At 41.5% G+C, this 21,239-nt stretch overlaps 1 protein-coding gene across 4 annotated transcripts in view; it reads left to right on the top strand.

Moving 5' to 3' along the window:
• The first annotated feature begins 234 nt into the window (after positions 1 to 234).
• Positions 235 to 21,239, top strand: part of TNFAIP8 (TNF alpha induced protein 8) — a 40,597-nt gene continuing 19,592 nt past the window's right edge. Inside the window, exon 1 of one of the 4 annotated variants that reach the window (XM_035100001.2) lies at positions 235 to 425. In XM_035100001.2, the coding sequence (XP_034955892.1) occupies positions 401 to 425 (25 nt within the window). In that variant the 5' untranslated portion in view covers positions 235 to 400. The other 3 variants (XM_060280145.1, XM_035100002.2, XM_035099999.2) reach the window with 3 other exon arrangements.

Genomic DNA, 21,239 nt, shown 5'->3' with positions numbered 1-21,239 from the left:
GATGACCCTCGGGTCCCTTCCAACTCCAACTTTCGTTCCCGATCTGATAGACAGAGGATGAGGACAGGCGGGTGTCCTGTACCGGTTAAAGCAACAGGAGCGCTGAAGCACCCAAAGGCGGGACACTTCAGAAAGGAGAGACTCGTGTTTCGCATCACAGCTGCCAAGTGTTCCCTTTTCTCGCCAGGAAGCCTATTCAGCATAAGGGAATTTCCCTTTAAAAAAGGGAGAACTTGTCAGCTATGTTTCGCATTCCCGTTTCTTTACAAAGGGTTAAACCATTGAGAAAGAGAGAGAGAGAGCACGGCTCTCTGCGCCTGAGACAAGCGGCCAACGAAACACCACCTCTCCCGCTGGCGAGCAGCGGCCAACGCCCTGCGGCCACTGAGGGCGAATCCTCATGCGGCGCACCTTTCAAACCTCCGGTGAGACCCCCGCCGCCCCCCAGCCCTCTCCTCCGCTCTGCGATTGGCCCGAAGTTTCAAGCCCCGCCTCTCCTTGTCCCCCTGTGGGCCAAACCTCTTTCTTTCACCCGCCTGTCACTCGGAGCCGCGCTCTCTCGCGCGCCCCGGGGAATTGGGAAGAGTTGTGAGGAGTCGCCAAGGTGCTGCTGCTGCTGCTGGCGTCGGGTTTTCCCCTCCCCCTCCCAACGGTTTCTCCGCGGGCTACACAGTGAGTGTGTGACGTCGTGGCTGCGACCCTGGAGGGAGGGGTCGGTGTGTGTGTGTGTGGGGGGGTCCTTTATGACGAGAAAGAGAGAAGTAGCGGCAGCCGCAGCTTCTCCCCGCTTGTGAGGAGACGGGAAAATGCTCTTTTTAAATAGTTTACGGTGGGGGCGCTCTGAGGGGAGGCTTCCCTTCTTGGCTGGGGAAACGTCTTAGACTTCGCTGAGGAATTCGTGAGATAGATAGGGAGTAGTACACACACACACACAATAAATAAATAAATAAACAAAAATAAAAATCACAGGTTGCCATGTTGGTCTTATTCGAAAACCATCCCCAGATGACGCTCACATAATAGTCATGCTGGTTTGGGATACATAGCAGCCAACTCCTAGGAGCCAAGGTCCCTTCGCCCCTCCCCAAATAAAATATTTGAGGGGCCGGCCCCTCCCCCAAAGTTGATGGACATTGCCATTCAAATTGTGTGTGTGTGTGTGTGTGTGTTGCACCACAGGCAGGGCTTTGATTGATTGATTGAATTTATATACCGCCCTATACCCGGAGGTCACAGGGCGGTTCACAAATAATATTATTTATTGAATTTATATTTAATATATACCTGCACCCCTATTATTATTATTATTATTATTATTATTATTATTATTATTATTATTATTATTATTTATATACTGCCCTATACCCAGAGGTCTCAGGGCGGTTCACAGATATTATTATTTATTGAATTTATATGCAATATATATCTGTCCCCCATTGGCATCCCAGTTGGAATACCAAGGAGAAGTAGGACTGCGAAGGAGCGAGCTGCTGCTCTCCTTTTTTTAAAAAAAGGGGGGGTGAGACAGAAAGCTGGAAATCTTGCGAGCTGAGACTCTTCATCTCAGAGGTTGTGAGCAAAATATTCCTGCACTGCAGGGAGGTTGAGCTAGATGACCCTCATGGTCCCTTCCAACTCTATGATTCTGCAAACTCCTCTTTTTTGGAAGGTGGGCGGGGGAGAGAATAAGACATTGCTCCTGCAATCCCATTGAGCAATTGGGATCATTGGAAGGGGCGCCTCTTGTTGAAGTTGACTGTCTCCCCAACTCTCTCAGGTTGGGTTGCTGGGTCAGCTCGTGTAACTGTGAAAGGCGTATGGCTGCTGCTGCTTTGGAATTTCCAGAGGCTTGCAGCCCCAGAGCCCTTTCTATTCTTTTCTCATCCTTTTTTGGGGTTCATTGTGGAGCTGGCCTTTAAAAACACACACATACACACCGCCTGAATGGTGGGTTAACTTCTAGCCTGTTGTTCAGTGTGCTTAGAGAGGCTTCTAAGTGTGGCTGTACAGGTCGCTAGGATCTAAGCAACTGCACTGTGTAAGCAGGACTGCAGCGTTAAATATTTAATGTTAAATATATGTTAAATGTACATTGTTAAGGCTATTTAAGGGAATCGGATACCAATTTAAAAGCTTCAGGGGTTGCCATTCTGTGTGCTCTACTATCTGTCTTGTCTGCTGCATTTGTACACACAAGGCAGTTCAAAAGACAGTTGCCAAATAATAGGAAGGGCCATAGCTCAGTGCTAGAGCAAAGGTCCTAAATTTCATCTCTGGCATTTAATGGTAAAGCTGGGAAAATCCCTGTCTGAGACCCTGGAGAACTGCTGCTACCAATCAGTGTACAGTCATACATCTTGTTACGAATGCTGCGGGTTGCGTACGACACGGGATACGTATGCGCCGAACCTGGAAGTACCGGAACAGGTTACTTCTGGGTTCGGCGGTTCACGCATGCGCAGACGCGACGAATGACGTCATGTACATGCGCAGACGCGACGAATCACGCTGTGCACATGCGCAGACGCAGCACTTCATGTTGCGTACTGCTCATGTTGCGTACGGGGCTCCGGAACGGATCCCGTACGCAACATGAGGTACCACTGTAAATGATACTGAGCTAGATGGACCAATGGTTTGAATTGGTTTAAGGCAGCTTCCTTTGCAAATAAATGCAGCCTATATATCGACCATCCCCAACTTGTAATTCAAGCTTCCATTATCTTTGACTGTTGGCTTTGCTGGCTGAGGCTGATGGGAGTGGCAGTCCAAAACACCTGGAGGGCACCAAGTTGTGGGGGGCTCCAGATGTTGTTAACCCCCCCAGCTCACATCCGTCCCAGCCAGCATGGCCAGTGATCAATGATGATGGAAATTACAGCCCAGCCACACCAGGAGAGGCACATCTTCCCCATGTCTGCTATATATGAACGGTGTGTGTGTATGAGAAGAAAGGAAACAAATGCCTTGGGTTTTTTATGGGTGTAATTAGAAATTTTAATATTCTGTCAAAATAAACTGCATTTTGATTTCTAATTTGAGCAAGCCTGAAAGCAGGAAACAATATTAACCTATTCAAGGAATTAGACCAGGCATCCCCAAACTGCGGCCCTCCAGATGTTTCGGCCTACAACTCCCATGATCCCTAGCTAACAGGACCGGTGGTCGGGGAAGATGGGAATTGTAGTCCAAAACATCTGGAGGGCCGAAGTTTGGGGATGCCTGAATTAGACAATAATCTATATTATTGATTAACCTCCCGAGAACAATGATTGTTCAAACTAAATTACTGCTGTGAAACTGTAAAAAGAAAAAAGGCATGATCATAATACTTGACACATTTTTTAAAATGATTTGTTGTTTTAATGATCAAGTTTATATAATGGGAGAAATACTAAGTTTGATGGTGATTGTAATCAGAGTATTTATTTCATGGGTTTCTGCCTTGGGGAAACTGGGGGAAATGGAAGTATTCAAACCAGTTTATTTTGCTTCATTCACCAAAATATATTTTATTGAGTTGTTTGGAAAGAAGATTAAAAACTCAAATAAGTGTCTATGTGTATGTGCATGCATGCACACATCTGTTATACATTGTATAACATGTTTTGGGTTATGTGGCTAAACCAGATTTCTCTGGTCAATGTTTTTCATTTGTAAGCAAACTAAGGTGACCAATGTAATCATTCTTTTGCTTTTCCTGTCATCTAAAGCAAATATTTGCTTTTTAATAGGTGTATACTTGATACACCCGCTTTGTATGTATAATGTGTATTTGGTTGGGTGTAGTGCAGGAAGAATAGGATATGCATCCTGAGTTTGGCAATGATTCAAGTTTGTTCTGGTAGATAGTTCAGAGCAATCTTGTCTTGCACCTTGTACCAGACTCCTGCCTTAAACATCAGTGAAAGCACCCACATTAGAACAAAAAATCCTGCGTAGGCCAAAGCTATGTTTCCCTGCATGCCAGTAATCCAGGGCTCTGTATTTTCTTCACTTAAAAATAAAATAAAGGGGAAAGAAAAGAGTATGTACTGATACTCCACATACTTTGTCAATGAAAGCTAAATTCTGTGACAGTGCAATTTTTTATACATTTGATTTGTGTATATTACCTTGCTTCCACTACTAGTGGAGGGACAAAACATTATATAAGGCAGTGAAAGTATGCCTCTTGGTAACCAGAAATCGTGCTCACTGCTCTCACATACCTGAGGTTTCACTAGGCATTATCCTTACTGTTTCTAAAAAGGAAAAAGAGATTTTCAGGATGCTCAATGTATGTATGTATGTATGTATGTATGTATGTATGTATGTATGTATGTATGTATATTTCTATACTGCCATTTACCCAAAGGTCACAGGGCAGTTTAAAATATAAAAACACAAAAAAATATAGTACAACAGTAACAAACAAGAATCATACCCCCAGTATATTCCAGTACCCATCTCTGTACTTGTGAAATGTGATTTGTGAACTACCTGGATTTTTTAAGGACAATTCAAGAAAGAAAAAGACTTGGGGCAATGTAATGTGTGGCAATTGTAACATAGGCAAACATTCCAGTAATACAGGTTGAGGAGTTTCCGGCCCACTGCTTAGGGAAGAAGAAATGTCTGGAAAGGGTGTGAACAGCCTTATTTATATTTGAGATACGGGTAGCAATCATTCAGAAATAAGATTGAAGTTTTGTAAGGTTTGGATCGATGGTCCTGGTTGTAAGTTCAGCAACTACTAAGAGGATTGTGATTAGAATTTTCCTCCCTTTTGGAGTCCTGTTTGCGGGCAAACTGTAGAAAGGAGCCAGGTCTACCTGAGTAGACTCCTCTCAGACTTAAAACCATGATTGTGTAGCTAGACTGTGCACTGAGAACAGGCTCCTCTACAGACATGTTCCTGCAGAGAATGGATGATGGGGCTAGGTCGGTAGGGATACTGGTACAAGGCCAATAGGTGCAGCCCCTCATCTGAATGTTATTCTCATGAAGATTAACTCCAAATAGGGTTGCAGGGTGTTGATGGCTATCTCAGGGGCGTGGGTTCAAGCCCCACTTGGGGGCCCCTTGCAGGGGATTGGACTCAATGACTCTCATGGTCCCTTCCTGCTCTACACTTCTATGTTCATGCCTGATCAACAAATCTATGGCTTAACTCTCCCACAATTTGAGGCAATGTTCGGTCTAGTTGTCTTTCTCCTGACTGTTGATGGAAGTAGGTAGCATACTTCCCTTTACCAGTACTGTATACTCTTCAGAAAAAGTCTTTCAGTTACTGTTGGAATTGCTGCCTTTATAACAGTAGTGATTAATTTGGAAACAACACATAATATTCAGCAGCAAATGTGTATTTGCTTCCATAGTGTGCATGTGACATGGAACTTGGATCTTACAAAAAGCTATGGGTGTTCATGCCATATACATATGTAACCTTTTTGTGTACTTGTAAAATAGTTTAGTATACAGTATAAAGCAGCCCTTAGCAGTCCTAGTGTATTCCAAGGTCTATTAACCTTACCAAATGAAGTTGCAGACATAATTCTACATGCTACTGGCCAAAATGTGATGAAGGGAGAAAAGTAAAATCTAAAATACATTACCATGATTTTAATAACTATTGAATTTTCGGACAGCTTGTGACAAGGGCAAATGAGTTTGGAAAAATTATTGATTTTTCGCTTCAGTAGGGAGAAAATGAACAATGGCAAATAGGTACATCATCTAGTAAGGAACTTGATAGGAAGCATTACCTTAAGTTGTCCTTGGTAAGGAAGTTGCTCTCATTTGAGGAACTGTATCCTTCATTTTCAAGGGCTAAATTAGATGTGACTATTGCAGCCTCACCACCCACATATCTGTTCCATTTTTGTATTTTCAAAAGGCATGTTGTGGGTAATATTTAACATCAAAAAGGGTTGTATAGCTGACAGCTAAACCCTCACATATCTTCCCATGGCCCACTGCTAAGAGTCATTCTCCCCCCAACCTGGTGCGCTTCTAGCGTCATTCAGATGGTAGGCCCCTAGAGGGTGAGTGGGAGAAGATTCAGTTGTCTTTACATGTGTACACTTTTTGCAGTAAATGTTAGCTCCCAGGTGATGTGCATAAACAACAAAAATGGATGGCCCAATGGCTCTAACAAGGCACTTTAAGAAAAGAAAATACAAAAATCAATAAATTTAAACAGTAACAGAAAACATTAAATACTAAGACAAAGTTGAAACTTCCAGTGTCAAGTTAAAATTCATTAAAAGCCATGCTGCCTTAAAATATGTACGCTATGAGTATGATGTAAACCAGGTTTTTCTTCACACATGTAAAGGCACTTCCTGTGTATGCGTGTTCGTTCCTCTGAATGCAATGTAGAATAGCAGAATTTGGGGGCAAAATCTCCTGTATGAATGGTACTACAAAATACTATGAAGTACAGAAGATTATTTGTTTACTTCATTTTCCATTCTTCTGCATGCGCCTGTGCGCTATCCCATCTAGCACCTGCAGACCAGAAGATAGGATCTTGCTTCTGTTTGGGAGGAACAGCACTTTGATTTATTAAGGTGGAACCCAGGAACTGTGCAGGAAGCCTAAAGTGTTTGGCTGTTTCCCAACATAACCATTTAATAAAATTCTTCATTACATGAGCATAATTACTAAGTTCTTGTTCACAGCTTAGACTTTCAAGATGTTGAAAAGACAAGAGTGATGGGAGTGAGGAAACTTTACATCTGTAACCTGTTTATATCTGGGCACCTTCTTAGTGCGTCTTCTCTGGGCACCAAGGAGTGTTCGGAGGTAACAAGACTCTTTCTTGGTGCTGTTTCAAGTGCTTGCTGGTGGTTTCTTCGGCTACTGTGTTCATTTAGAATGCTATTATGTATGGAGCAAGTGGTATGTGTAGCCTGTACGTTTCGGCTAAAACTCCCATCACTGATCATTGGAAATTGGCGAAAGCCTGTTGTTGTGGCATTCATCCACAAGTCACCAACCCGTTTAGACCAATGGGGACATTCAGATTTTTCAGTGAGATCCATGGGCAGTATATTCTAGCCCAGGGGTCAGCAAACTTTTCCAGCAGGGGGCCGGTCCTTTGTCCCTCAGACCGTGGGGGGGGGAGCAGACTATATTATTTTGGGGGAAAATTCCTATGCCCCACAAATAACCCAGAGATGCATTTTAAATAAAAGCATACATTATACTCATGTAAAAACACCAGGCAGGACCCACAAATAACCCAGAGATGCATTTTAAATAAAAGGACACATTCTACTCATGTAAAACAAGCTGATTCCCAGACCGTCCGTGGGCCAGATTTAGAAGGTGATTGGGCCGGATCCGGCCCCCGGGCCTTAGTTTGCCTACCCATGTCTAGCCACACAAGGCGGAAATTACTACACCCAGATCTTGCCATACAGGCAAGCAGGTAATATTAACACAGTTAAAGGGCGCATTACAGCCAGCCAAAAGCACTTAAGAGCATGAAGAGCATGATGATGTGTAGTTTGCAAATGAGGGAGGCACCATCTGGGAAGAATCCAGAGGGCGGAATAGCCTAGGAATCAGCCTAGGAAGCTGATTTTGGTCCAGGGTCCCCCACCTCATCCGAAATAATCTAGCTACGGTACCTGCCTTTGGTACTAGGGGAGGCTTCACTTAGCAGTGTGGGGTGCACTGGTGCTTTTCTTTTCCTTAGTATGACTAAACATACAGCTGCATTGGAGTCGTCGTCCCCAATTGCTGACCTTTATATTAAATTGGAATTTTCCACCTGAATGTTAATGGTACTGTATATAAGATGGAGGAAACAACTAAAATATAATTTTCCTTATAGAAACATGAATCATAGAGACAAGTGGAATACATGTTCATAATGGTGTCTGTATTTCATATTGCCACCTGATCTTCTGTCTACGCTTACAGTGTAAACAGGGCTTTCTTTGCATAGCTCCTTATTTAGATTTGCATAGCAGGTTCTGGAACTAGTTTGAGGATGAGCTGCACAAATGAAGTAAGCATATAATTCAATTGGTGTATGCAAAGACAGTTAGAGGGAGGCCTTCATTCTGAATATGGAAGAGGCATGAATGAGAAAAGTTACTGGACATTAAGGTCTGACTTTATTAATATACCGGTACAGTGGAACCTCGGTTTATGAACACCTCGGTTTACGAATTTTCGGTTTACGAACACCGTGGACCCATCTGGAATGGATTAATTCACTTTCCATTACTTTCAATGGGAAAGTTCGCTTCAGTTTATGAATGCTTCAGTTTATGAACAGACTTCCGCAACCAATTACACCCATGCTTCAGGTTAAGTACGCTTCAGGTTGAGTACTCCGTGGACCATCTGGAACAGATTAATCCACTTTCCATTACTTTCAATGGGAAAGTTCGCTTCAGTTTATGAACAGACTTCTGGAACCAATTGTGTTCATAAACCGAGGTACCACTGTACAGCACTTTATTTTCATCATCTGATGCTGGTGAGTGGCAAGAAGCTGAACTAAGCTATAGAGCTATATAACACTAAGCCATGGTTTGTTAAACTATGGCTTATTTCATCATCTGAACTCTGCCCAGAGGCTTAACTATGGTTTATTAATGTCCAGCGAGCTTCAGTATGAAGCAATAGTTTGTTCTTAAGAACAAACTTTGATTGTGTTTTAACAATGACTTAGTGTTCTGTCCTTAACTATGATTTGTTTGCTGCCTTGCCAAGTTCACTTGCCTCTCCAAGAACCTGTGCAATGGAGCTACCACAACACCACCCAGTGCAGGATGAAAGTGAGTCAAGAAGTCAAGAAAATTGCCACACAAAATACTCAGGTGTATTCCTTTGTATTCCAACACCATGGTGATTCCTTTCATCCTTTTACACCAGAGAGCTGTATGTCCTTTAGCATACTGCCCTCTGGATGCTTTGGACTAAAACTCCTAGCATGACTCCAAAGTGGTAAAGTTTTCACTTTATTGAATGAGGCTGGGAAGCAAAATAGTGCCCCATCCAAGGGTGGATTGATGCTCTGCACCATGGAGGCCATGTGCTGAAGAGCAGGGACAGGGCAGAGGCAGTAGACGAGTGTTCCAGGCAAAATTGGCATTGCCACATTTCAACCAGGAAAGACAGCAAGGCCCCTAAGAGCAAAAGAAAGCTTGTTAGTACCCTGGAGAGCTCACATTGGCCAGTGCTGACTAGGACTCACTCTGGGAGAGCTGTTGTCCCTTTTAAGGACTCCTGAAGGTTGGCTGGCCTAACCCACCACATAGCCCCTATTTCCTCCGAGGAGCTGTTCTTAAAAGACCATTGTCTTTTTCTGTAACCACTGGTTTCTATGGCATGGAGGTGGTGAGGGATGGTTTAGAGGTGTGTCAACTGAGCTGGAAGATAATTGGGAAGTTAATTGGGAGGCTGCAATAGGAATGGGGTGTGGGCTTGACCCTCTTTTTACCTGTTGGTAGAAAAGAGTGTGGAGAAGTGAGGAGCACTGAATTTTACATTATTCAAAATAATGGGTCAAATACTTCTGAGCTTTAAAGAACAATAAACACATTCATATTTTCTTGCATTTATAATGTCATTTTATATATATATATATATATATATATATATATATATATATATATATATCACAAAATGTAATTACTTAATAAAGAATACTTTATTAGACTAATATATAATATAAAATATAAGATAATAATACATAAATCTTCAAAGAATCAGGAAGTGATGAGCCATGACAAAATGACATATTGTGTCTTTGTCCTTTCTTCTTCTCAGTTAATCTATTTTCAGCTTAGTAGCAGATTGTCTTCATGTTTTCGCCTAGTATTTAATGCATCCATGTGCATATCAGTGTCTTTTCTTTGAATAATAGGGAAATAGCTTTGTGCTGCAGATGGAAATAGAGCTATTTGAATACTTAGTTAACACATAGTAGCCTAAAAGACAAACAAGTTAGGCTGACTGCTAGAAAGGATTCCCAGAATAAACAGGTGAATAAGTAGTGGCGTTGTTGAAAGAATACATGAATTGTATGTGAAATACCATTTTGCCCCCTAGTCAAAAGTTCACAGAATGAATGCGGGAAATCACTGTGGGTTACATGCAGTATGGTTGCTTTAACGAAGGAAGGCTCTTTGATTCCAGCAGAGGTTGTTGTCAGCCAAAAAGGAAATGAGGCTATTTTCATCAATTTGTACTCCTCCTCACACCATTTCCCATGCTGTTCTAAAGGAACTCCCAAACTTCTGGAGAAGGTTTTGGGAGGTAATCGGTGCTGCTAAAGGAAAGGTGAAATTCACATTCCTTCTCTGTTCCACTGATAAAACCTCTGCTGGATCAAAGAGTATTCTGCCATGGTAGAGGCTTTCTGCTTATTTTATGTGTTAGAGAGCTTTTGCCTTTATATTACATGAACTCCAGCTTTTGTGTAAGCTGCTACAATTGGTCTGCACGTCAAGCACCCCTAATCCCCCTGGCTCTGTGTTAGGCCTTGCGTTGTCCAGACCCTTGTTTATTTATTTATCTACTTTTGTTGATCGTGTTTTTCCACTGGCTGATGCCCGAGGGTAGTTTTTGCAGAGAGCTAAACTGGGAAAGGCAAACAATATAGAGCTTACTAGTGTGTATCTATGTATATGCCAGAGGGATGAACATCATCTATTGATACCAAGAGCAATGCTGTAGTTGCATACTTTCCAAATGAGGTCAGAGAAGCGAATCGTGTTTTCTCTCTTTGATTTTACTGCTCTGTAATTGCAATCTATAGCAGCGTTCTGCCCTCCTTGTTGCCATTTGTCTCTCAGGTATTCCTTTAACACTGTGTGTGTCTAGCACTTTCGCTATGCAGCTTTCGGCAAATACTGAAGATGCACCTCTTTACCCTGGTCTTTGACACCTTAGATGTGTGTTTTCAGGACCCACCCTATTCATGTGACTGTGATTTGTTTTAAGTATTTATATGTCTGAATTTTAAATTATTGCAGCAGCAGCCCTCCTAGACTTGTTTGTGAAGGACGAGTAACAAATTACATAGTCTAGAAAAGTAGTACGCAAATAAAGTGACAGTGACATAGTTTGAATGCCATGCTAAACCATGGTTTATTGTTATGTGCAGTGCTTTTTAAGTAAGAAAGGCGCCTTTACTCACCATGAAATTGTTACAGTAAGTGCCACACTTTTAACATTGGGGGGATGTGGGTACTGTGTACCCTTGAGTACCCTCAGGGAAAAAAATGGGTTATGTACATGAGCTACAGCAAACCCCAGACTTCTTAGCTCCCCACCTCTCCTCCTGCCATATTGTTGGGAGAAGGAATTTAAGCAAGCCAACTTCATAGTCCATAGCTTGTTAAACCACACTCCCCAATTTGAAAGAGATGAGAAGCCATTGCTTTAAAAAAAAGTGAAATTAAAAGCTTCACATAAAGCATAGGAACTTGGGAAGCTGTCTTAAACTGTGTCAGACCTATGGTTCATCCAGTTCAGTATAGTACACACTGACTGGCAGCAGCTCTCTAAGGAGTTCAGAGTTCAGACTTGGGTCTATCCCAGCCCTACCTGGAGATGCCAAGAATTGAGCTTGGGACTTTCCATATGCATAGCAAACACTCTACCACTGAACCTCACTGTGGCTCATGTGTGATTTATTATGATGTGCAAATGTAGCCAATGAGAACCTTTTAGTAGGATCAGCATTCTAATTGGTCCTAATAAAGGTAGAGGCAAGCTTTTGTGTATTTTCGACTCCAGACTTCAAATTAAGCTCAATATGATTAAGAGTTTGCAATGAGAAATGCATGAACAGTAAATTGTATTGATTATTATTTCTGAACAATAACATAACACATAGGTGCCTATTTGTGTGGTTTGCATTTGTGTACAAGGTATAATTCAAGAGTTAATACCTCATTTGTAAGAACATGAACTCTGCAGCATAACTTAACATTTTGCAGTATTTTGCAGTTAATATCTCAATTTATTTTCTTGAATGCTCAGTGACCCAAACGCCCCCCCCCCCAAAAAAATTAATGGGCCAGTTTAAAGTGTGTGTTAGTGCTCAAAAGACCACTAAAATCCAAATGTTATAATGCAACAATTCTAGTCTTGCCCTTTTTATTGTTGAATCATTGTACTTCAAGGAACACTTTTATAGCAGGATCCTTGAAATCATTAGATGAGCTTACAAAACACATCACTATGTTTTCACTCCTCTCTTTCCTGTGTTCTTTATGACTTTCCCTTTTAATGTTTTCAAAATTCACTCTGTGACTGTTAGATGTTTGAGCAGTGATAATACGGGAACACCCATGTTGTAACATGACTCATATTTGTTCTTATTTGCAAGGAGCCTTAAATTCAGTTGTGTCATTCCTACTACTTGGGATGCATTTGCTTATTGTTGTTGAGCAAGAACTGTGATTGCATTCCAACTTACTACATCAGTTGCCACTTAAGATAAATACTATGGTCATGGTTGCATCAATACTAGGGCTGTTCTCTAACTGGGAACAATCAAATATTGCATCTTATCACTAGGTATATAATTCTGCAGAATAATTTAGAATAATGTTTCATCTCAATCCAGATAATATGGAAATGTTGACAAAGTTTCATCAATTTGATGAGAGATTTGCCTGTTCTATTCACACTCTCTCCACTTTTAATGATAACGTATGCAGCTTGTGTTTGCTTCTAGACCTGGAACTGCATATCCTGGTGGCTGCTAAAGCTTGAAGTGCCTTAAGTACTTCAGACTGATGCACCAGTAGAAGACAGAGTCTTCTGGCCTCTTCCGTATATGCTTTGCTTCTTTCCAAGCCTTAAACGATTAGGGCTGAACAGTCAGGGTAAGGAAAGTTTTGTGTCTAGGCTGGTGCCAAGTGAAACTTCCATCCCAATGATGATTGTAGATAGAGAGACATACATACAGAGGTGGGTGAAAGTATGTAAGTGGGAGAGAAGGGCTAATTACATCAAAGCCCTTTCTCCCTCTGCTTTGGCTTTGACTGCTGCAATTCAGAATCTGGGAGTGTCTATCAACAGTTCTCGTGGCCTGGTGGTGGCGGTGGTGCTGGTGGTGTTAACTGATGGGTCTGTCCAGAATCAAAACATCCATCATCCACAGTTTGATCATGAAAGGGGGAGCCGGCTTGGCATATATAACTGAGACCTGGGCAGATGAGTTTTTGTGGTGTTGGAGAAAGCTTTCACTGTGGTTTGGGGGGACTTCCGTATGCGTGCTTTTCACACTGAAGCAAAGCAAAGCAAAGATGTTTATTCGGCTGTACGCCCATCATAAAACACGACACAACAAACCAAATCAAATAAAAACCGCAGACTCGTACAAACCACAGATAATATAACACAATTCACAGCTCACACAATTACTCCTCACCATCACTGTTAAGCATGTATGTCACCTTGGTACTCCAGTGACCTGTTGATAATAAAACAGGAGGGCTACAGGCACTCCGAAATCTAGTGTCCAGGCTTGAAATTCCATCCATCCCTACCTGCTTATGTGGATCTCCAGCTGTGAAATCACCTATGCATGAATAAAGGGAAAGGCGGTGTGTGTAACAAATATCTGAGAAGCATTGCGAGCCTGTTTAAAAAGTGATGATTGGACTGAGTTTGAAATACTGTGCTATACAGAAACACAGTAAGGTAGCTTCCCTGAGGAGTTACGAAGCTAAACATCTAGAAAAATAAGTACCACCTTTTATTTCTTTGTTGACTAAACATATACTTTGTTTGCTGCTCATATGTATTTGTTTGCACTGTGCATAAGCTTTGTTACATGGCTATTGGAATAATCTGGTTTGAACAAGAAGAAAGCAGAATCCTGAGGTCAAATGTAATGGCTGCAAAATAGCTTTGTTAATATGGTGCCGAGTCATTTTCACTCTGGTTTTCAGCACACTGGATGCAAACCATTTGGGATGTGGTATCAATATTAATAACAAACTTAGAAAGTCTCTCAAATTATATATAGGAATGACAATGAAATTTTGACTTTTCTTCTGTTCCTACTATAGAGTAGTATTCAATGCTAGTCCTACTTTGAGTAGACCCATTGAAGTTAATATACATGACTAATTTAGGTTCATTAATTTCCATAGGTGAACTCGGGGAATGGCTTCATTAAATACAGCCCATAGTAACTTGCGTCAAACTTATCTAATTCTTCTCTCCTGTATTTTAGTGAATGTGGCCATAAAAAAAATTGATATTTAATTATGTTCATGGATTTGTGTGATTATGTGGATTGCCTCCAATAACCTTGTTGAAAATTAATCATTTTAACTGATATAGTAAGAAAATAGATATTTAAATATATGTTGTTGTTTTTGGAGTCAAGGCATAAAGTTTTTTCAAGTTTTTTGGGGGAAAAACACTTGTGTAAAATTCTTGTGAAGCTTCTAATGGTTTTGTTCCAACCAGCAGAAAACTTGTTCCTGTGTAAAAGGATATTGTTTCTTAGTGATGAAGTGCCATCTAGTGGCATGTTGATACAACTACATTTTCTAAAGCTTGAACCAAATTTAGAATACAGTACTGTACTGTAGATAAGAATTCCTTAATTGGGGTCAGTTCACACAGTTTTAAACTGAGTCCAGATTATTGAATTATGCATTTATCTTGGGGAAAAGAACTGGATCAAATCTGTAGCATTAATTCTATCTAATTTCATATGGGATTCATACACAGATACTGCTGCACGGCAAAACTCTTTTGAAGATAAAAGCAGACTTTCAAGAGAGAGGCAGGTGTCATGTATGTTTAAGGTTTTCAAATGAGTGCAAACAATAACTGCTTGCTTCCAAGCCATCATTAGATGTCTTCTGTGTTTTAGTATGCATTTTAGATGACCTGTTTTGCATACATGCTTGCAGATGAACTTTCATTTCGCCTTATCACACACCTGTGGAAGGCAGGAACCATTTATGTTGGTTTTGAGCACATTAAAACCAATAGCTGTATGGGAATTCAACTTTGCCTTGAATAAAGCATCCCAAAAATGTCTTTCTTTCTTTCTTTTTTTTAACCTTCAGGGTCCTGTAGAACTCTTGCTACACAAAATACTGAACCATAGGGCTTGGAAGTTTGTGAACATTAGTAGGAAAGGAAGCTGACATGCCATGGTCTGTTACTGTGTACTACAGTGTCAATGTCTTGCCACTCTCATCTTGCAAAACAGCATCAAACCTGGGGTTACGTGAAATACATTCAACAAATTATGAAACCACTTTAGTGGTTAATTTATCTGACAGAATATTAAAACCAGAGGAATTTCTAGTATTAAATTTAGGTCTAGGTTTTGTTCCTACACCTAAGTATTCTGCGTTTCAAACCAGGATTGATTTGTTCAAATTAATTCGTCAGATCAAATTAAGAGATTTTTTTGGTAATACTCCTTGGACACCAGAACCTTTTAAACGTAAATCTACCTTCATTCCAGTTTGTCACAATCACCTTATCAGTTCTGTGGAACTGTAGCAAGCTCCCATTTGGATTTTATGAATATATACAAAGACATATGTGGAATAGAAACTAGCAAATATTTTGACCTCATGAATGAACTGATCTATTGGGGCCTTTGTTTACTTTGTTGAACTTTATGTGTTGATTATGTTTGAGAGAAATATTTGATATTGTGGAAAATATAGAAAAGCGTTATTTATGTGAATGCACATTATGTGAATGTTTGTTGCCACTCTCATCTACATCACTTACAGTGCAATCCTATACATATGTACTCAGAAGTTCTTTTAATTCAATGGTGCTTATTCCCACTTAAGTGGATATAAGATTGTAGCCTAAGGGTTGGATCCAATAAAGTTGTACCATTTGCACAAGGACTTTTGCTTGCACAGCAGAACTTTCCTTCTCTCTCCATACCCCCCATCTCCTGTGGAAGGTTTGGGGAAACAACTAGAACAGGAGGCATCAGTAGCGGAGGAAGGGAGCGGGACGACAACAACGGGGTGACACAGTCATCACTGGGGCTGCAGGGTACCCTCCAGCGGATGGGCCCAGCACTGCCTGAAAATGCAGCATGGGACGCATGTGGAGCATGGCCTGTAGGCTGTCCCAGCCGCCGCCTTCCTCCCGGCCGCAGTTGCCCTCTAGCTGGCCCCTGCCCCAGCTCGCGCTGCCCAGTGGGCAGCTAGCTCTTCCTCCATGGTATCTCATCCCGTCTCCCATGTCGGTGCTCGGGAGGCTAGCTATGCTGCTGGTGGGGGGGGAGCATTCACCAGGCTGGGGGGAGTCGAGTGGCGCAGCCACCCACCGCCAGCGCCCCTGTGCTTCTCCTCCCCTAGACTTTAAAGTCTCCCTGGCCTAGCGAGGGAGGAGTGTGACAGTGCTGCTGGTGTAGAGGGGGTGGAACCCTCTCCTCCTCCTCCTGCTGTCAGGAAAAGCTTCAAGGAAAATATTTCAGATGATTCTCTATGTTTCATATTGTTTCCCCCATATTTATTTACCTACTTAATTTATATAGCTGCCCCATAGCAGAAGTACTCTCGGAAGCCAACGTGGTTTGATTGTCAGACTGAGACCTAGGTGATCAGGGTTCAAATCCCCAGTCAGCCATGAAACTCACTGGGTGACCCTGGGCCAGTCACAGCCTCTTACCCTACCTCGCAGCATCATTGTAGGAGGGGGTTAGACCTTGTACTCCTTGGGGGAAAAAGGTGGGATATAAATGCAATAATCTCTTCTGTTTACCTGCTTAAGAAAACTGGAGAGGCCAGCCAGATTGAGACATGAGTTGCCAACCTGGCATTCAGAGATCTCTGTGTGGTCACAGTTGGACCCGCATCAGTCGCAAAATGTGCCTTGTGCCTGGCTACTTTCTGATACTGCCTGTGCATAGTGGAGAGTAGCTGGGTACACTTGCCCTGGGCATTGAAAGTCTAAGCCAGCTGGTGGGGGGGGGCAAGGGGCATGGGCCTGCCAGACTTAGGCTGTTGTGCCCAGAATGCCCTATACTTTCCAGCAAGAGTAAGGCTGTAGCATGCAAAGTTGGAGGCTAAGAAAGAGGGAAAAGTGAGAAAATGGGCAGTGTGGTTTAACTGGCTTTGAAGGAAGGAAGGAGGAGGGACCAGTGAAAGGAATGGATAGTTTGAGCCTCCTCTGAAGAGGGGGCATTAAAGGAACTTAGGAGAAATCCAGTATTTATAAAATGAGTACTGATAAACTGGGAATAAAGGGGAAGCAGGGCGAGGGAAGCTGTTAAAGGAGGGATTAAAGAAACTGACAGTTTGTGGACTGGGGAAAGGGTACAAGTTAAAGGGGTGAAATGAGATGGGAAGATGAAATGGTGGATGGGTAAAACTATTTTGAGAGGCATGTGGAAGGGAAAATATAAAAGCCATCTGATCAGCAAATTCTGCCTAAAATAAAACATAAACCACCATTGGATGTGCCTAAAAAGATAGTCTATAAATAATTGTATGACTAAGAACAAATTTATAAAATAAAATGGAGAGTCTAAATCATGATGCCTCCGAAGCCAATATCTGTACTTAACTATTGGAATTCCCTGCCACAAGGAAATTGCTATGGCAAAGAGATTAGATAGAAGTGTCAATAACTGGCTCATCAGTTATACCTATTTCTGTCTCTATTGACCATCATTTGGTTATCAACTCTGCTCCTTCACTGCCATTTTATGAATCATGGGCCATCTCAAGTGGGCCCTAGGAGGGAGTTTTGAGGACTGCTGGACCTTATCGATCAAAAGGAGAACTTTGAATTGAGGTCAGAAACATACTGGAAAACAATAGGGATATTTGAACAGTGGCAAAATGTTAATTGTGGAAAACCCCTGTTAATATCTTCCTGTATTCAGAACCAGATGAAGTTTCTTTGTGAACACTTAAAAGGCAGCCCTATTTGTCATGAATTAAAAAGTATCCAGTCTGCATGCTCCCGGGGCAAGACAACGCCAGATTCAAAAGCACTCCCGAGCTTTGAACTTGCTGTTAGAGGAAAAATACAGCACTCTGTTAAAAAAAACAAGTTAACTATTGTTCCATTGCTCAAGTAAATTCTCTACCAACATAACTTAGATTTTTCTGTTTTTCTGTTTTGCTTGTTTTCATTAACAGTATTTAATGCTCAAGAGATTGGTAACTCGCCAGTTGCTGTTTGAGTTGACAGGGCACAAGGAGAGCTTCTTCACATGTAGTCTAACAATCACCTCGGGCACTCTTGGTACGAACAGTGCCTCTTCCACAAGAGAGCAATACATCTCGTGGCAATTACCATGACTGACACAATTGCAGCAGCCTTTGGTCTTACAAAGCACCACAAAAGCCTATTGAAGAAGACACTTAGATTGTGCGGAATTGTTGCAAGAAGAAAGCGCAACATTAGTATTGATGTTGTCACCCTGAACTGTAACACTAAAACAATTTACCTAGAACATACTTCAGTAGAAGCAATTTCAAAACAAAAGCATAAAACTTTTAAACAATTTAAGAATAGGCTCATTACAGAGCCTATGTCACTCTCAGTAAAACTGATATGATAGTTCATACAACAGTAAAGGTTCAATATTCAATTTTATGTTGTGAACCGCCCCGAGACCTGCAGACGAAGGGCAGTATACAAATTTAATAAATAATAGTAGTAGTATGGTAGTAGTAGTAGTAGTACCGTAATAATAATAATAATAATAATAATAATAATAATAATAATAATAATAATAATAATAATAACAACAATACAGATGCCACCCTTAATGATGGTTAAGGAAACCGAATTATGATTCTGTATCACGTCTGAACTGATGAACCTTTGCTTGCAATTGGACCCCATAGTTTGAAGTGGGGTTGGAAACTATGTTTGAGCCAGTTGAGCCAGGGCTCCAAGTACCTTGAGAACCATGAACATACCTGCCTGTCCAGAGTACTTGATCCACCTGTGGTGGCTCCACACCTACATGTGGGGACATAATATGTGAATGCTGTCCACATACATACACTAAAACCTCCCAGTTGATTTCCTAAATGAAATCTAGTATATGCATAGGCATAATATCATACACATTCTCGACCATACACATAGTGAGACTCGAGTGGTGCTTGCGTGTTGTCTGGGTGAGGCTGGCAGGCAGGCTTGTTCTCCCATCTCTATCCAGTAGATCAGGCAGGTGTGTATCATCTAAACCAGCCCCAAGATTTGGTATAATGCCTCAGAAACCACAGTTGCAAACATTGTCTCCATATGCTTCTGCCCTTTTCAATTTAGGAAAGCTGAGAGGGCAGAATGTAAAAGCAGACAAGGTACTGCAAGTCATGGTCATCCTTGTACATTTGGAAGCACAATCCATTATTTTCATTTAATAATAATAATAATAATAATAATAATTTATTTGTACCCTGCCCATCTGGCTGAGTCTCCTCAGCCACTCTGGGTGGTTCCCAATTGAATATTAAAACAATACAGCATTAAATATTAAAAACTTCCCTAAACAGGGCTGCCTTCAGATGTCTTTTAAAAATAGGATAGCTGCTTATTTCCTTGACATCTGTTGGAAGGGCGTCCCACAGGGCAGGTGCCACTACCGATAAGGCCCTCTGTCTGGTTCCCTGTAACCTCACTTCTCACAATGAGGGAACCGCCAGAAGGCCCTCAGCGCTGGATCTCAGTGTCCGGGCTGAATGATGGGGGTGGAGACGCTCCTTCAGGTATGCAGGACCGAGGCAGTTTAGGGCTTTAAAGGCCAACACCAACACATAGAATTGTGCTCAGAAACGTACTGGGAGCCAACGTACTGGGAGTATTATTATTACTATGAATATACCGTCCTATACCCGAAGGTCTCTGAAACTATGGTTTGGGTTCTAAACTCTGCTCACAACAAACAGTGGTTTAACATCAGATCTATCTGAGCTGAGACATTAAAGGTGTGAAATGCACAGATAATGGGGGCAGAGGCAAAAATATTTCACCAAAATTGCTCCTGTTATGGACAGATAAAAAGCCACAGGCTGAATTTTAAAATAAAACTGGAAGAAACAATGCTAATACCTTTTCCTTCCTTGAGTCTTTCCCACCCACATCCACCCTATAAAGCAATTCATTATCAAATATCACGTTAATTGTTAATAGCTCAAAACACTGTTTTAGACAATTACAATTGGAGGTTGTAGGCCCATGCTGGTTGTCAGCCTCTTAATGGGATATTAAAAACTGAGTGGCTTTTCTGCTGTTTTGTCTTAACTGCCTTTCATGTGCATGTGCTCATACTGCTTAGCAGGCTCTAACGAGTAGAAGTCCACCATTTGAAAGGCTGAAATAGAACAAAATATATAAACTGTGATTCCTTGCAAATGAAATGGGTGTCTGCAAAGGTGCTCCTTTTCAGACAGTTGCTCAGAATGCCATTCCAAAAGAGGCGGAAACTTTTAGAGCAGCTGAGCTGTGATTCGTTGGTTTCACAGGACTTTTCCTCTCTTACTCCCAGCCCCCCTTTTTTTCTTTTGAGAAGTTGACTTTGCTGCTTCTCAGACGTGCACGTCATCTGCAATCTCCTGAGATTTAGTGTGATACCATGAGCGCCGAGGCAGATGAATCTAAAGAAGGTATGACTTTAGCGTTTTCTAAGATTTGGGTTTCTGTTTTTGAAAAAAGTTAGCGTCTCCTTCAGAGCTGCTTCTGGCAGCAATATGAGATGATGAATAGAGATTTGTGCTCTCTGTAGCACTGAGCTCTTCCTAGGGGAGGGGAGAAAGCAAAAGGCATCTAAAGACTGCTGTTCAGATTTCACTGAAAATGCAGAAACACGAGCCTTGATGCCAATGGCGTTTTGTTTGTGCAATGATAACTAAATACAATACACAGTATTAATAATGTTCAAAGGGCTGAGTGCTATGTGTTCACACAAGCAACAATGGCTTAAGTTGAAAGGGGAAGATATTTTTTTTTTAGTAGATGCAGTGTTCCTTTTGCAAAAGGAAGTTGTGTAATACAGAGAACTGAAAGATCGTTATTTTTAGGAAAGAGGTTTCTTGGCGTTAACAACTTCTTTTTCCAGTGTGGGTATATACTCTTGATGTATGTGTGCCTTTAAGTAACACTAGGTCTGAAACAAGGCTTGTCAATGTGGAAAACTATTTCATTTACTTTTATGATATGGAAGAGCATGTGGAGAGCTGGAAATACCCCAATTATGTGTGTAAACAGAGAGGAGGGGGGGAATCTAGTGGAGGAAGCAAAGAAATGGCTTT

Source organism: Zootoca vivipara, chromosome 11, assembly GCF_963506605.1.
Source record: "Zootoca vivipara chromosome 11, rZooViv1.1, whole genome shotgun sequence".
NCBI lineage: Eukaryota > Metazoa > Chordata > Lepidosauria > Squamata > Lacertidae > Zootoca > Zootoca vivipara.
The sequence above is the reverse complement of the archived record's forward strand: the minus strand, read 5'-3'. Positions and strand labels throughout refer to the sequence as shown.